This window comes from Myxine glutinosa, chromosome 2 (genome assembly GCF_964187855.1).
Source record: "Myxine glutinosa chromosome 2, kmMyxGlut1.1, whole genome shotgun sequence".
NCBI lineage: Eukaryota > Metazoa > Chordata > Myxini > Myxiniformes > Myxinidae > Myxine > Myxine glutinosa.
The window spans coordinates 245,646,890-245,663,379 of record NC_136262.1 but is presented as its reverse complement, the minus strand read 5'-3'; the positions used below and the strand labels follow the sequence as shown (position 1 = coordinate 245,663,379).

Sequence of the window (16,490 nt, the reverse complement as noted above, 5' to 3'; positions counted from 1 at the left end):
GGGATAAGGAAGAATTGATTAGTTTTTGGTGAAGCTCAGGATATTATTCCGGATCCAGGAATTTTTTTGGGAATTTTTTTTCTGTTTTACTGCATTAAAGCTTTTATTCTTATTCTTAAATGATGTTTTTCTCCTCTAATTCCGAGATATATCAAAATAAATTCTCTGACAGTTAGGGCTTACTTTCTTTTTCATTTATTGTTTTGGGGAGAGGGGATGTTAAACAAAACGTATTATTCCAACTTGACCCACGGCGGGAGTATGCGCTCTACTGAGTGGCGTTCTAGTTAATTTTGTGTTGCATTCACAATCAGTATTATTGAAGATTAGTTAACACAATCTTAAAAAAACAACAGATAGATGCCGCAGGGTTTAATTTCAATTCTTCACGTGGGTGTGCATGAGAGGAGTGTGTGGGGACGAGGAGACGAGGCCTCGTGTGGATTCCGATTTGCAACGAAGTTAGCAATTCTTTTAAATTGGAACTGACGTATTGTCATAGCATCATGACATTAAATACAGGTGTACAACATCGCCATCTGCAGCAAGCGATGAAATTGCAGCATTAATAAATATATGAATTGGACATTGCCAGTAGGGGTGTGAACACCCAAGTTTGGAGGTGTTTGAATATCAATGCATTCTACTTACGTTAATATTTGTTCTTCTGTCGTAACTGGCATTTATAAAATAGTCATAACTCCCCCCTTGCCCCCTTCTTCTCCCCCCCAACCCCATCACGAAGCATGTTCTGTAGCTCGTACTAGTATGTCCAGGTTAATGTACATGCAGATTCCTATGTATAATGTATAATATAACCCTCCTTTGTGATCTCCACTTCAACCTCCCTTCGACATCTTTTTCAGCCGACGATTCTGAAATATCCTTCAATCCGGATGAAATAATTTCCGAGATCGAACAGATCGATGAGGGATGGTGGCAAGGCAGAGCTCCAGATGGCCACTTTGGCATGTTTCCTGCCAATTATGTTGAACTAGTAGAATGAGGCCATAATGGAGGGGGCAGGGACATAGGGGGCAGGGATGAAGCTAGAGGGGGCTGGGGATTAATGGGATCGACATCTATGGTTGAAATGGATGAGAAGTTGACATGGTGACGAGAGGAGTTGATAATGCTGGGATCAGGGACACTGGATCGTGGGGGTTTAAGTGCCATTAACTGTTGCGTATTATATTTGTGTTTAATATTGAAAACACATTCCATGGTCAAAGGCAACATGTAAGATTAGGTTAAGATGGGTGTGGAGAGTGAAGATGACTTGTCTTTCACTTGCAATTTGCATCATGCTGCATCTCAGTAGAAACCTAAATAATGTTTTTCATCAATTTGCATCATACCGCATCTCAGTAGAAGCCTAAATAATGTTTTTCTAATGAACGCAGCCTTTTTTGTATTAAAAAAAACAAGTTCAGCAACAATAGTGTCAAGATGTATTGTATTGCAAGGGAAACATATTTTCCCCTGGATAATTATTTGTCAAGATGTTTATTTTGGGAAATGTCTCAATCGAGGCTCAATGTATTTCATTTGTTTTCTTGTAGCCATTCCATACAACTGTAATTATAATTTGTACACAGCGGAGCGGCCAACAATTTGAGGGCTATTCGGCATTCCGCCAAAAGTAACTGAAAGGGGTACCTTGGGTTAAATTCTCAAATCCAAGCCTTAGTCATGGCTTTTAAGAACCACATGTTTGTTCATTGGAATATAAAAAGCCGTTTTATTTAACAACTAGTGGCTCCGCCTGCAAGAATGGCGCTGATGGGATGGAATGGCATTTGATAGTACGGGAGGGCCTTACAACTAGCACGACCTCCCAGACTTGACGCATCTGCTCCGATTCTGGGAGGTCAGCGGTTCAAAGCCGACTTGGGCCTAGTCATAGCGAAGACTTTATGACTTATGAATGGTCAAACTGCTGCCTCGCTTGACTCTCGGCATTAAAAAAGGACAGAGTACGGTCAATCAGCCATAGGTTGGCTACTATTGCACAGGTTGATGAATGTCGGCCTCCTTCCTTGAAGTTCCTTCTCAGGGAACTTTTATAACACCAACAATCCTGTGACGAACGGACCAAATTGAGACTATAACAACAACAACAACAACAACAACAACAACAATCCAGCGATGGTTTGGCACTGCCCACTGAAATGCGGCATGGTGCTTCGAGAAAAAGGTCTTCTTTTGACTGGGCTGAATGGCATAAAAGGAGGAGTTGCAAGTAAATTTCGATGCCGTATGGATCATTGTGACTCTTAATCGGACGTATGATGTTGGGTGACAGGGGACATCGGAAAAGAATAGAGGACAGAGAAAATCTTACTATTTAAACGAGACCCCTCATAAAGACTATTCGAAAAATTCAACCTTTTCTTTTTAAAATTGCATTCCTCTTGTAACCATGAGGTTAGTGATGGATCTCCAGCAAAGCAATCATCGTGTTATCAAATGCATTCATAGAAGAGATGATGAAACTGCTTCTTCACAAATATGCACTATTAACTTTTTGAACTTCCTTTTTTTTTGTTCGTAAAGTATTTTGAACAATTGATCTCACCTTTGTTAATTTGTTCCGTTATTGCATTTCTCTGGTCCTGATGCTTTTTTTTCCTGATTAATTTAACTGATTGGAACAGATGTGTTTGCCTTTAATCCACAGAATAAATTGCTTTTACATTTCCTTTGTTTTGTTTTTTCATCATGGAAATTTTTTTGCTTTTGAAATGGGTAGATAGTGTTTTGTATTAAACTCGTGAATGAACATTAATTTTTATATTTCAGCCTGCAAAATGGGATTTTGCATCGTATCATATCAAATAAAAGAGCAAATGCATCATTGGGGTCATCAGGAGGAACATGGATAGGATTAGGGGTTCGGTTGCTACTCTACCCTCGAAACCATCCAGGGAATGTAAGGGAGAGATGAATGAATGATCGTTTTAAGGCCATTTTCCCCCGCTAGAACAGGGGTTAGCCTTCCGGGCCCCATGACAATCATGGTTCCCTGTTTGAGGCAATGTTTTTATGGCCGGATGCCCTTCCTGATGCCAGCCCTAAGTCGCCTCTAAATTGGGGTACACACCGTGATCATTCATCCCAGCAAGCTGGTACTCAATTTGCCGACATCGGAAGGATGACAGGCTGAGTCAACCCCCCTGGCGTTAATTCATCGATCGACCGGGATTCGAACCCAGGATCCCAAGCCGGCACCCTAACCGCTAAACCAACACCAGGCTAAGGGAGTTGGAATTGATCACCTTGTGTCGACACCTCATGAATGATCAGGTTTATTTTATACTCGGCTGGTACCTTTAAGCACTTAAAGGTAATATAATTGAACTCTCGCATTGTCAGACTCTATGATCCGACTTTGTAAATTATGCTAACTAGAATATAAGATCCGTCGCTTCGCTGACGGAAATACCAATCTTACCTGCGATGGCTAATCTATGTGGGAAGAAGAAGAAGAAAATGGATTCCTGGGAGATCCAGCTTGCTCTCCTTGCAGGGATAACATGTTGACACGGGTGTCCATGTATGTACCTATAAAAAATTGGATTCCAAACACCCCTGGGCAGGAGTTACCCGAATCCACTGTAGTTGGATTTATTGAAATCCGTTAATCTGTTCTCAAGTTATAACATAACATGACAAACAGACAGACAGACATGGCTCCTTTTATAATACAGATTTGGTCAGGTTTGCATGACTGATATTGCAAACTCTGTAAAAGCAAACGATAGAAAAGTCATTTACACTTGGCCCTTGGCCTTGGCCTTAGCACTTTTCTTGATAATGAAATTATAAACACTGGTCACTTGGTTCGCTCGTCTGTCAGCATTAGTTGGTGGACTTTAAAGATCCCATGGTGTCCTTTTCAAGAAAGTTAATTCACAGGGGGCACTGCATCGGTGGATCTGCAAGCAAATTATGCTACCCACAGCAATGTGCTGCATATGAAACGAGAACGGCACTCAGTAGAGAGCATATACCTCCACCTGGTGAACAGTTTACCTTTTGTATCTCAGAGTAGACCAGAAAATCAAAATACAGAATTTATATAATGTAGAAACATTCTTCACCAAAATTGAATCGATTCTTCCTTGTCACACACAACATGTCCAACAAGTTTCGTCCAAATCCATCCATAACTTTTTGAGATATCCCACAATGTATAGTTTTTGGCCCAATCTCCCAATAGTGAAGAATCACTGAAAAAATTAAATAATTCTCATATCCGAATCCATATTCAGATCTTCACCAAAATTGAATCGATTCTTCCTTGTCACACACAACACTTCCACCAAGTTTCGTCCAAATCCATCCATAACTTTTTGAGATATCCCACAATGTATAGTTTTTGGCCCAATCTCCCAATAGTGAAGAATCACTGAAAAAATTAAATAATTCTCATATCCGAATCCATATTCAGATCTTCACCAAAATTGAATCGATTCTTCCTTGTCACACACAACACTTCCACCAAGTTTCGTCCAAATCCATCCATAACTTTTTGAGATATCCCACAATGTATAGTTTTTGGCCCAATCTCCCAATAGTGAAGAATCACTGAAAAAATTAAATAATTCTCATATCCGAATCCATATTCAGATCTTCACCAAAATTGAATCGATTCTTCCTTGTCACACACACAACACTTCCACCAAGTTTCGTCCAAATCCATCCATAACTTTTTGAGATATCCCACAATGTATAGTTTTTGGCCCAATCTCCCAATAGTGAAGAATCACTGAAAAAATTAAATAATTCTCATATCCAAATCCATATTCAGATCTTCACCAAAATTGAATCGATTCTTCCTTGTCGCACACAACACTTCCACCAAGTTTCGTCCAAATCCATCCATAACTTTTTGAGATATCCCACAATGTATAGTTTTTGGCCCAATCTCCCAATAGTGAAGAATCACTGAAAAAAATAAATAATTCTCATATCTGAATCCATATTCAGATCTTCACCAAAATTGAATTGATTCTTCCTTGTCACACACAACATGTCCAACAAGTTTCGTCCAAATCCATCCATAACTTTTTGAGATATCCCACAATGTATAGTTTTTGGCCCAATCTCCCAATAGTGAAGAATCACTGAAAAAATTAAATAATTCTCATATCCAAATCCATATTCAGATCTTCACCAAAATTGAATCGATTCTTCCTTGTCACACACAACATGTCCAACAAGTTTCGTCCAAATCCATCCATAACTTTTTGAGATATCCCACAATGTATAGTTTTTGGCCCAATCTCCCAATAGTGAAGAATCACTGAAAAAATTAAATAATTCTCATATCCAAATCCATATTCAGATCTTCACCAAAATTGAATCGATTCTTCCTTGTCACACACAACACTTCCACCAAGTTTCGTCCAAATCCATCCATAACTTTTTGAGATATCCCACAATGTATAGTTTTTGGCCCAATCTCCCAATAGTGAAGAATCACTGAAAAAATTAAATAATTCTCATATCCGAATCCATATTCAGATCTTCACCAAAATTGAATCGATTCTTCCTTGTCACACACAACACTTCCACCAAGTTTCGTCCAAATCCATCCATAACTTTTTGAGATATCCCACAATGTATAGTTTTTGGCCCAATCTCCCAATAGTGAAGAATCACTGAAAAAATTAAATAATTCTCATATCTGAATCCATATTCAGATCTTCACCAAAATTGAATTGATTCTTCCTTATCACACACAACATGTCCACCAAGTTTCGTCCAAATCCATCCATAACTTTTTGAGATATCCCACAATGTATAGTTTTTGGCCCAATCTCCCAATAGTGAAGAATCACTGAAAAAATTAAATAATTCTCATATCCAAATCCATATTCAGATCTTCACCAAAATTGAATCGATTCTTCCTTGTCACACACAACACTTCCACCAAGTTTCGTCCAAATCCATCCATAACTTTTTGAGATATCCCACAATGTATAGTTTTTGGCCCAATCTCCCAATAGTGAAGAATCACTGAAAAAATTAAATAATTCTCATATCTGAATCCATATTCAGATCTTCACCAAAATTGAATTGATTCTTCCTTGTCACACACAACATGTCCAACAAGTTTCGTCCAAATCCATCCATAACTTTTTGAGATATCCCACAATGTATAGTTTTTGGCCCAATCTCCCAATAGTGAAGAATCACTGAAAAAATTAAATAATTCTCATATCCAAATCCATATTCAGATCTTCACCAAAATTGAATCGATTCTTCCTTGTCACACACACATGTCCACCAAGTTTCGTCCAAATCCATCCATAACTTTTTGAGATATCTTGCTACGTATAGTTTTTGGCCCTATCTCCCAATGGTGAAGAATCACAGAAAAAATTAAATAATTCTCATATCTGAATCCATATTCAGATCTTCACCAAAATTGAATCGATTCTTCCTTGTCACACACACATGTCCACCAAGTTTCGTCCAAATCCATCCATAACTTTTTGAGATATCCTGCTATGTATCGTTTTTGGCCCAATCTCCCAATGGTGAAGTATCACTGAAAGAATTAAATAATTCTCATATCTGAATCCATATTCAGATCTTCACCAAAATTGAATTGATTCTTCCTTATCACACACAACATGTCCACCAAGTTTCGTCCAAATCCATCCATAACTTTTTGAGATATCTTGCTACGTATAGTTTTTGGCCCTATCTCCCAATGGTGAAGAATCACTGAAAAAATTAAATAATTCTCATATCTGAATCCATATTCAGATCTTCACCAAAATTGAATCGATTCTTCCTTGTCACACACACATGTCCACCAAGTTTCGTCCAAATCCATCCATAACTTTTTGAGATATCCTGCTATGTATCGTTTTTGGCCCAATCTCCCAATGGTGAAGTATCACTGAAAGAATTAAATAATTCTTATATCCGAATCCATATTCAGATCTTCACCAAAATCGAATCGAATCGTCCTTGTCACGCCCAACCGGTCCACCAAGTTTTGTCCAAATCCGTCCACACCTTTTTGAGATATCCTGTTGTTTATCGTTGTTGGCCCCATCTCCCAATGGTGAAGAATCGCTTAAAAAAGAAATAATTCTCATATCCGAATCTATATTCAGATCTTCACCAAAATGGAATCAAATCGTCCTTGTCAGACACCCAACCGGTCCACCAAGTTTCGTCCAAATCCGTCCATAACTTTTTGAGATATCCTGCTATGTATCGTTTTTGGCCCGATCTCCCAATGGTAAAGAAACACTTGAAATATTCTAGTAGCCGGATCCGAATCCCGATCTTCACCAAAATCTAATCATTTCGTCCTTGTGACATACGCTACTTTTTTGCCAAATTTCGTCCAAATCCGTCCACAACTTTTTGAGATATCACGTTCACAAACAGACAGCCAGGCAAACAAACAGACAGACAGGGTTGAAAACATAACTTCCATCCACCTTTGGTGGCGGAGGTAAAAAGAAGAAGAGTACTCAGCTTGGCTGTCCCCAACACATTCCCTGATTGGATGTCCAGCATTGGTTTTCACCGAAACGTTTCTCGATTTCTTGGAATGCTGCGAAGAGCTGCCAGGAGTATGGGCCTCCATAATAAGAGGCGAGGCCTCCCAAAATTCACCATTCCTCAACAGACGCGCAGTGATTTCCAACTCTTTCATTACATTGGCAAAGATTGCACCAATTTTTGCATTGGATGAAATTGTTTAAGAGGGCCATCCTTCACATCATGGATTGAACAGCTCAGCCGCGATATGTAATTTTTTTTGCATTTAATTTTAAAAAGTGTACAACAGCATATTGTGAGCATCACCATTTATTTACTTATGGCATTGCAAGTGAAGTATAAAATGTTGAAATATGCGTAACTTATGGCAATGAGAGTAATTTATACAAAGGTTTGTACAAAAAGATGGAGCAACTCGGGAAACACAAAAAGGCCATCTGCCGGTCATACCTGTGGCTCTCAAATCGGATCATTTCACCTGACCAAGAGTTTATCGACGCAAAACGGAGAAGCAGAGAAAACCAAAACACATATTAGAAACTTTTTTAAAAAGCACATGGAAAAGTAAGGTTTGTTTGGCAATCCCACCTGAGTTTTCATGTTTCCAGATTCAATTTCCACATAGCACATGTATTTATTTATTTATTTATTCATTTTTACTCTTCTCCCAATGTCCTTGTTTTTCCCAATGTCCTTGTTATTCACATTTTTTCCCAATCCAATGTTTTTCCCAATGTCCTTGTTATTCACGTTTCCTCATTGTCGTTGCTCCAAATGTAACATTATAATGCAAGTCCCTCCAATTGAATGTTGCAATGGATTGCTGATATGACTGAAAACTTTTCAAAACAATATTTTTAACATCTTCAGAAAGAGGCAAATCTATTGTTTTTTGAAAGAAAAACATCTTCCCCGAGAGCTTGGAGCCTCCCACAGGTAATTTGGCCCAAAATTGGACACAAAAGGTTAAAAGGTAAGGGTCAAATCAAAAGTTTTTCTCTCGAAGCTGTTGGAAGTCAGTTTTACATCTTGTAAAACTTTTCCAAACACTTTCCCCTCAAACATGAATTTAACAAACCCAGCGATTCGGATTTGATATAAATAGTGCTCTTCTGTGAGTTTTTTTTCATTTGTTTCTTTCAAAAGTGGAATTTGTTTGTTTCTAGTAAAGTCGCTTGCAAAATGTCCTTTTGGTGTTGATGGCGCGGCACCATTTTATTTTACATTGACCAAAATTGTGCTTATAAAAAGGAAGGAAAAGTTGCAGGTGCTTCCCATACCTGTGCAAAGCAGGCCTTTGCACATGTACGCCCTCATCACTTTGACAAAAAAGACTGGACGCAATCCAACACGTAGCATGTTCACAAACATGTGTAAAGTGATGACATTGCAAACGAGGCCTTGATGGAACCTTGATGGAACTGAGCATGGCACGCTCAGCAAGTTCTCCAAGCAGGGAGCTCTCGTGGAGGTCCCGACGGTGAACCTCTCGCTACAGAGGGGTACTTTATTGGATACTAGAACTCGAGTGCAAAATGGGTTTCTCTTTTTAAAAAAAAAGTCTTTCCTTTTGGTAATCGGTTTCCCAATAGTTAATGTCTGCAGAGCTTCATTGGAAAGTCGCACGGACTTTGGCCAACATTTCTTGGACCTTCCTGGTGCTTTTTTCCGTCGGCAGTCTGTGGTAGTTTGACGGGTGTTCGGATGCGATGCTCTGTAGGTCCACGTTGTGGAACATGCGCAGTCTTTGCCAGAGCAGACTCTGCAGGTCTTGGTGTGGCTGAATGATGTGGCGATTCACTTGAAAGAGAGTGATCTGCTGCACGCAGCGAGCCAGCGTCCTGGAAGAGGCATCACATGATGAGTCATCACATTTTACTTCCACTCTGTAGTAGATACGATATCCAGTTCAAAGCGTTGATTAATTGGCACGAACCAATGTTTCCTTTTATAATTCGATTCTCTATAATGAATTTACTTACATTTCTCTCAAATCTGAACTAAATATTGAGCTTATCTGCTTATTCAGGTGGAGCGGTGATGATACTGACTTAGAGCCTGAAGCAGTCTGTGTACCGCCTGAGACAGGTGTTGCTCTGGGTCTATGCAAGGTATGTGCTTAATGTGGGACTTAATGTCCTACAAGGTATGTGTGTCCCCTTTTTGAAAGGTATGTGTGTCCCCTTTTTGAAGCGATGTTTTGTAGCCGGATGCCCTTCCTGCCACACGGTCACCTCTTGCGACACGCAGGGAATTACCAGTGAACTGGTACTCAATTTGCCGACCTCAGAAGGTATGTACAGGCTGAGTCAACCCCCTGGTGTTAATTCAGAAATCAACCGGGATTCGAACCCAGGATCCTAGGATCCCAAGCCGGCACCCTAACCGCTAAGCCAACACCAGGCTCAATGTGTACTTGGAGCAAGTTAATCTCCATTGGGAAGGAAACATCAGTTAGCACACCTCAAACAACGTTCTATTGATTTCATCCACTTTTCTACTTGTTCGCCGACGCGTGTTGGCACTAGCCATAACCAGCAAGACTTGCTCTTTATTATACTTCGAGTAGCATCTTACTGTGGACAAAGATCGAAAAATTGATTCATACTTCATCCGTATGCAGCACGAGGTTGTGGGGTAGCATCATTGGCTGAAGGCGTGGCTGTGATGCTGGGGCAATGCCCTCTGCTGGTCAGAGTGGAAATTTGTAATTTGGCCGTGGTGCCGGCGATAGCTCGCCTACTCTTTGCGAAGGACACCTTGAGATATCTAATGTCTACCAACGAATGTTGGCAAACGGGGACGCCCGTTTATCGTCCATCCAAGGGACACCCATTGATGAATCACATCGCCTGTGAAACTCCGGAATGACCGCTGAAAAATTGACCTGAAGGCCTTTTGGGATTCAGGTGAGGGCATCTGAAGTCAACTCTTCCAAGTAATGTTTGTTTTTATTATTAAAAAATATTTTTCACGGTAAACTCCAGAATTCATGTTTTCTTCCCAAATACAAGCTGATTGCATACTTCAACTCTTGTTTTTCACTTCTGTCTGTGGAACTGCCATCCAAACGCCACTCTGTCCTTCTCTTCCTTCTAAATCTTCAAGCAGCTGGTGCACCACAATCTCATATAACCCCTTCCTCCATAATAATTGGACCAATGAACCCTTCCTAACCCAACCTTTTGACTTGCAGGTTTCACCATTTCCTCACATCCTCTCTCCTCCTTTTCCTGTTCATTCATTCCCTTGCTGTCTGTTGAACTGTTGCGCCGTTGTCCTACTGTCAGTTAATACCCTCCATCACCTTTGTCTTTCATGAGCCTCAAACACGTAGCAAATATGCCATAAAGCAGAATGAGATACATACATATATACACAAAGAATTAAGTTAAGCACCCCCCCCGTTTTTTTACAACCTCGCACATTACAAGTTTGTTGTCGTCAAAACAGTGTAATATACCCATGATATTGCTATATTTTCTGGAGAAGTGATATTATGGTCACATAAAAACATAACAATCATGCCGTTTTCAATATTTTATTCTGAATAATTTAAGGTGAAAATTTTTGGGAATTTTAGGCATATTTTCACCTCAATTTAAGTATGGAGCTATAGGTCCATCACGGACAGTGTGGATGACGTTTATGTTTTCTAACGTACAGTCATTGTTCTGAGAAGACCTCTAGCGATCTTTGCGTCAATAACGTGTGTAGGACCCACGTGATCGGATCACTGACTCAACCCTACGTCTCATAGACCCTGTAAGCCGTCGTATGCGTTGCTGTGGCAGGTTGTTCCATTCCCGATGTTCCCATTCCCGATGTTCCGATGTTCCATTCCCGATGCACGTTCCAATTCATCCAGATTGGCTATTGGAGGGACCATCTTCGCAATTTGTCGTCCCAACATGTCCCAAACGTGCTCGAGGGGGTTCAACCTGCCACAGCAACGCATACGACGGCTTACAGGGTCTATGAGACGTAGGGTTGAGTCAGTGATCCGATCACGTGGGTCCTACACACGTTATTGACGCAAAGATCGCTAGAGGTCTTCTCAGAACAATGACTGTACGTTAGAAAACATAAACGTCATCCACACTGTCCGTGATGGACCTATAGCTCCATACTTAAATTGAGGTGAAAATATGCCTAAAATTCCCAAAAATTTTCACCTTAAATTATTCAGAATAAAATATTGAAAACGGCATGATTGTTGTGTTTTTATGTGACCATAATATCACTTCTCCAGAAAATATAGCAATATCATGGGTATATTACACTGTTTTGACGACAACAAACTTGTAATGTGCGAGGTTGTAAAAAAACGGGGGGGGGGGTGCTTAACTTAATTCTTTGTGTATATATATATATATATATATATATATATATATATATATATATATATATCTATATATATATATATATATATATATATATATATATATATATATATATATATATATATATATATATATACATATATGTATAATATATATTATTGGCGCTGAGGAAGCGCCTCTAGCGAATGACTTCCAGCCAGTGTAACGCTAATTCCTGTCACAGGAATTCTGAGATCATATAAGTGGGCGTGGCAGTTCCTGATTGGTTCGTGTTGGGGAACGCCTTCTCGCTGCCGACGTGACGTAAATTCGCGCACGCGCACTGGTGATTGGCGCTGAGGAAGCGCCTCTAGCGAATGACTTCCAGCCAGTGTAACGCTAATTCCTGTCACAGGAATTCTGAGATCATATAAGTGGGCGTGGCAGTTCCTGATTGGTTCGTGTTGGGGAACGCCTTCTCGCTGCCGACGTGACGTAAATTCGCGCACGCGCACTGGTGATTGGCGCTGAGGAAGCGCCTCTAGTGAATGACTTCCAGCCAGTGTAACGCTAATTCCTGTCACAGGAATTCTGAGATCATATAAGTGGGCGTGGCAGTTCCTGATTGGTTCGTGTTGGGGAACGCCTTCTCGCTGCCGACGTGACGTAAATTCGCGCACGCGCACTGGTGAAGCTTACTCGATCTTACTCGATCCCATATTACATGTACTTTCATTGCATACAAATTATACTTCCTCCTAGAAATTCCATGCCCGAACCTCAGCGCAATCCAAGAGGATTCACTTGTTGTCATTATTATTACTAGGGCATTGCCCGTACTATATCTATATCTAAAATTATATCCCCCCCCTCTATTTACATGAAATGGTTTGGTCCAAAGCGAACGGCTTGCGAGTACGGTGACAATCCCCCCCCTCTATTTACATGCAATGGTTTGGTCCAAAGCGAACGGCTTCCGGAGTTTGGTAAAGAAATCGCCATCGCGTGCACAAACGCGCAGGAAAGCGAATGAATCGCAAATTCGGTTTTATTAGTTTTAAAACATAGTTTAACGCCAACATAGTTTGCAAACGTGAAATAAATGAATACGCTCTCAAATGTGCCATCCGAGGCAGAGTGTGTCCTCCACGTTCGGCACACGCGATCGTTCGCTGCTCTCTGATTGGTTGAATCGTTTTTTGGACATAGCTCGGTAAGTAATTGTCCGATTAATATGAAACCTTGAAAAGGCACATCCTCGGGTCCCCAGCAATATACCTGGCAAGTTAAAAGTATATCGGACCCGTGGTTGTCGAGAAACAGCGGTCACAGACAAACAGACGTACAGACGTACAAACGTACAGACAGAGATTACTGGAATTATAGATAGATTACTAAAATATAGCACACTGAGCAGTAAAATAATAAATTATTTCTTTTCAAGAACCTGACGGTTCGAGAACAAGCTAGTTCTCTTCCTCAGAGTTGTTGTGTGGCCCTGGATAGTTCTCCCGAACAAGGCCGCTGCACGGAGACAGCCGATCGATCTCGCAGGAGTGACCCAGAGATCCCCCACATCCAGGATGGCATAGCCCCACCTCCACAAAGTCAGGGTCACGACAGGGTTAAAGAGAGATGGAGAGAGGGAGAGAAAGAAAGAAAGGGAGAAAAAAGAGACAGAGACAAGAGGGAAAGGGCCGAGGGCCGGTCCATGGGGCCCGATGATCAGCACTGTGTCCGAGACCGCACTGCCCTGATAAATTTGGGCAGCAGGGAAGAATGGGGAAGATTTGGCCCCCAACTTGCGTTGGGGGGTACAACCACCGTGCAGAGGCATCTCCGATAGATGTCTTCTTCAAAGTTGTTGAGAGCGGTGGTAACATCGCGTTAAGTTCCGTTGAGGATGGTTTGCGTCGTGAATTGCTCCAAGTTCTCGCCAATTACAGGGCGGCCTTCATCAAATTATTCTGCCACCATTGCTGACGTAATTGATTTTGTAGTGCTTTATATGTGGGATGGAAGTCAACACCTTCTCAGGTCTCAGGTGCAAAACTTCCTCAACTGACACATCAACTTGCATCGACCTCTGAGGAAGGGAACGAGCTTGTTCTCAAAACATCAGGTTTTAATAAATAATTTAATATTTTACTGTTCAGTGTGTGCTACCTTTTATTAATATGAATCCTGAGCTGCAAATCTTCCAACATGTAAATATATAGTGCCCTCCATAAGTATTGGAACAGTGAAGTCAAATTTGTTATTATTGCTATGTACTCAAGAAATTAGGATTTGAGATCAAAATATGAATATGAGGCAAAAGTACAGAAGGTCAGCTTTTATTTCTTGGTATTTATATGTATATATGTTTTACCATTGCAGAACAATAGCACTTTTAATGTTCAATCACTCCAATTTAGGTAAGCATAAGTATTGGAACAAATGACTGACGGGTGTTTTTTGTTGCATTGATTGTTCACACACAAAAAAAAACTGTGAATGTCTCGTCTTTGGAGTCAGTAGGCTGAAACCAGCATGAAGACCAGAGAACTGTCTATGAAAGAAAAGCAAGCAATTTGGAAGCTGAAAGAACAGAATAATTAAATTAGAACCACAGCACAAAAACTGGGCATAGCAAATACAACAATTTGGAATATCTTGAAAAATAAATAAACCATTAGTGTATTTAGCAAAAGACATTGGCAAGGTCGTCAAAGGAAAACAACTGCAGTTGATGACAGAAAAATCATCAGAGCTGTGAAGAAAAACCTTAAAACAACTGTCGGTAACATCACCAACAACCTCCAGAGTGCAGGGGTGAAAGTATCCCAATCTACCGTTCACAGAAGACTTTGACAGCAGAATTAGAAAGGCTACACTGTAAGATACAAACTTCTCATCAGCACCAAAACAGAAAGGTTACATTATAATTTGGCAAGACGTACAGAGGTGAGCCAGTAGTGTTCTTGAAACAAAGTTTTAGAGACAGACGAGACCAAGATAAACCTTTCCCAAAGCGATGGAAATATGAAAGTGTGGAGAAGGGAAGGAAGTGGATGTGATCCAATACTACCTCATCTGTGAATCATGGTGGAGGTAGTATTATGTCTTGGGCTTGTGTGGCTGCTTCTGGAACTAGATCACTTATCTTTATTGATGATGTAACTAATTATGGCAGGAGCAGAATGATTTCAGAAGTGTAGCGAAACATTTTGTCTGCCTATGTACAAGAAAATACCTCCAAACTCATTGGGCGGCACTTCACCGTGCAGCAAGACAATGACCCAAAGCACACTACCAACACAACCAAGGAGTTCATAAGGGAAAAAAAGGTGAAAGGTTTTAGACTGGCCAAGTCAATCTCATGATTTAAATCCAATGGAGCTGCATTTCACTTGCTAAAGAGGAGACTAAAGTCAGAAACCCCCAAAACAAACAACAACTGAAAATGGCTGCAGTAAAGGCTTGGCAAAGCATCTCAAAGGAAGATACCAATAGATTGTTGATGTCAATGGGTCACATGCTCGATGCAGTTATTGAATGCAAGGGATATACAAACAAATACGAAATATTATACGACTTTAATTTACTTGAAGTTAATCTGTTCCAATACTTGTGCTTACCTAAAATGAGGGGAATGAATATGAGAAGTGCTATTGTTCTACAATGGTAAAATATATATGTATATATATATATATATATATGTATATATATATATATATATATATATATATATATATATATATATATATATATATATATATACATATACACATACACGTGAGCGGTTTCGGAGATATAATTATTTAATATTTTTCTTCAATCCAAAATGGCTGCCAAACCATGTGACCTATGATATCATGAATTTAATATTTAAATACAAATGGGTCATAGATCATGTGCATGCAATTTCAGATTTTTAGGATAAGGAATTCGATTAAAACATTTTTGGCTGGTATACCACTTCACCTATGATGGCATCATTATCATGCCTTTGTTCCCTGTTGGGAGTACTTGTGAATGTGCCAAGTTTCTAATTTTTCCATTCAGCGGTTTACGAGAAATAATTTTTTAATTATTTGTTTTTAATCCAAGATGGCTGCCATACCACGTGACCTATGACGTCACAATTATCATGAAAACATTCTGCATGGGTTTTCACTCCTACCCTGAAAGTTTCGTCTCAATCGGACATATGGTTGCTGAGAAAAACGAGGTTTAGCCCGGACTGACGGATAGACGGACAACCCGAAAACATAATGCCACCAGAGGCATTAAAAAAAATAAAAAATAAAAATTATATACTAGCTTGGCTTGGCTCGCGTTACTGAGGAACGGGCTTATTTTAGCTGAGAAAAATGACTGTACCTGATTTGCTGTGTTGTCATGATTTACACCAATCATAATACAAACAATTATTTTGCACAAATTTATTTGTTGTGTTTGTGATATTACATTTTTATAGGCAATTTAGGTTGAAGATTTAGGTTCAATGTTTTTTTTTTCAAGAAAGAACCCCTCAGCACATACATAGGGGAGGGGTAGGTGCAGACTGGAAGTTTGGGACGATTACACCTCACCACCACGGAATTCAAAACACCTCACCACCAAGTAATTTAAAACACCTCACCACCAAGT

General features: G+C 40.0%; 2 protein-coding genes across 11 annotated transcripts in view; one reads left to right on the top strand and one right to left on the bottom strand.

Annotated features, from left to right (window-relative positions):
- LOC137420694 (drebrin-like protein B) overlaps nucleotides 1–2,700 on the top strand; it is a 118,803-nt gene extending 116,103 nt beyond the window's left edge. The window contains exons 12-13 of one of the 2 annotated variants that reach the window (XR_013622502.1): nucleotides 867–1,317; nucleotides 1,369–2,700. Coding sequence is in view for 1 of the 2 variants with exons in the window: in XM_078772403.1 (XP_078628529.1) it covers nucleotides 867–1,006 (140 nt within the window). In the remaining variant the exon portion in view is untranslated. Of the gene's footprint in view, nucleotides 1–866 lie in introns of both variants that reach the window. The other variant, XM_078772403.1, reaches the window with a different exon arrangement.
- Nucleotides 2,701–7,826: 5,126 nt separating this feature from the next.
- Nucleotides 7,827–16,490, bottom strand: part of KNDC1 (kinase non-catalytic C-lobe domain containing 1) — a 1,149,158-nt gene continuing 1,140,494 nt past the window's right edge. For all 9 annotated transcript variants that reach the window (XM_078772411.1, XM_078772412.1, XM_078772409.1 and 6 more), the window contains one exon: nucleotides 7,827–9,374. In XM_078772411.1, the coding sequence (XP_078628537.1) occupies nucleotides 9,143–9,374 (232 nt within the window). In that variant the 3' untranslated portion in view covers nucleotides 7,827–9,142. The remainder of the gene's footprint in view (nucleotides 9,375–16,490) is intronic.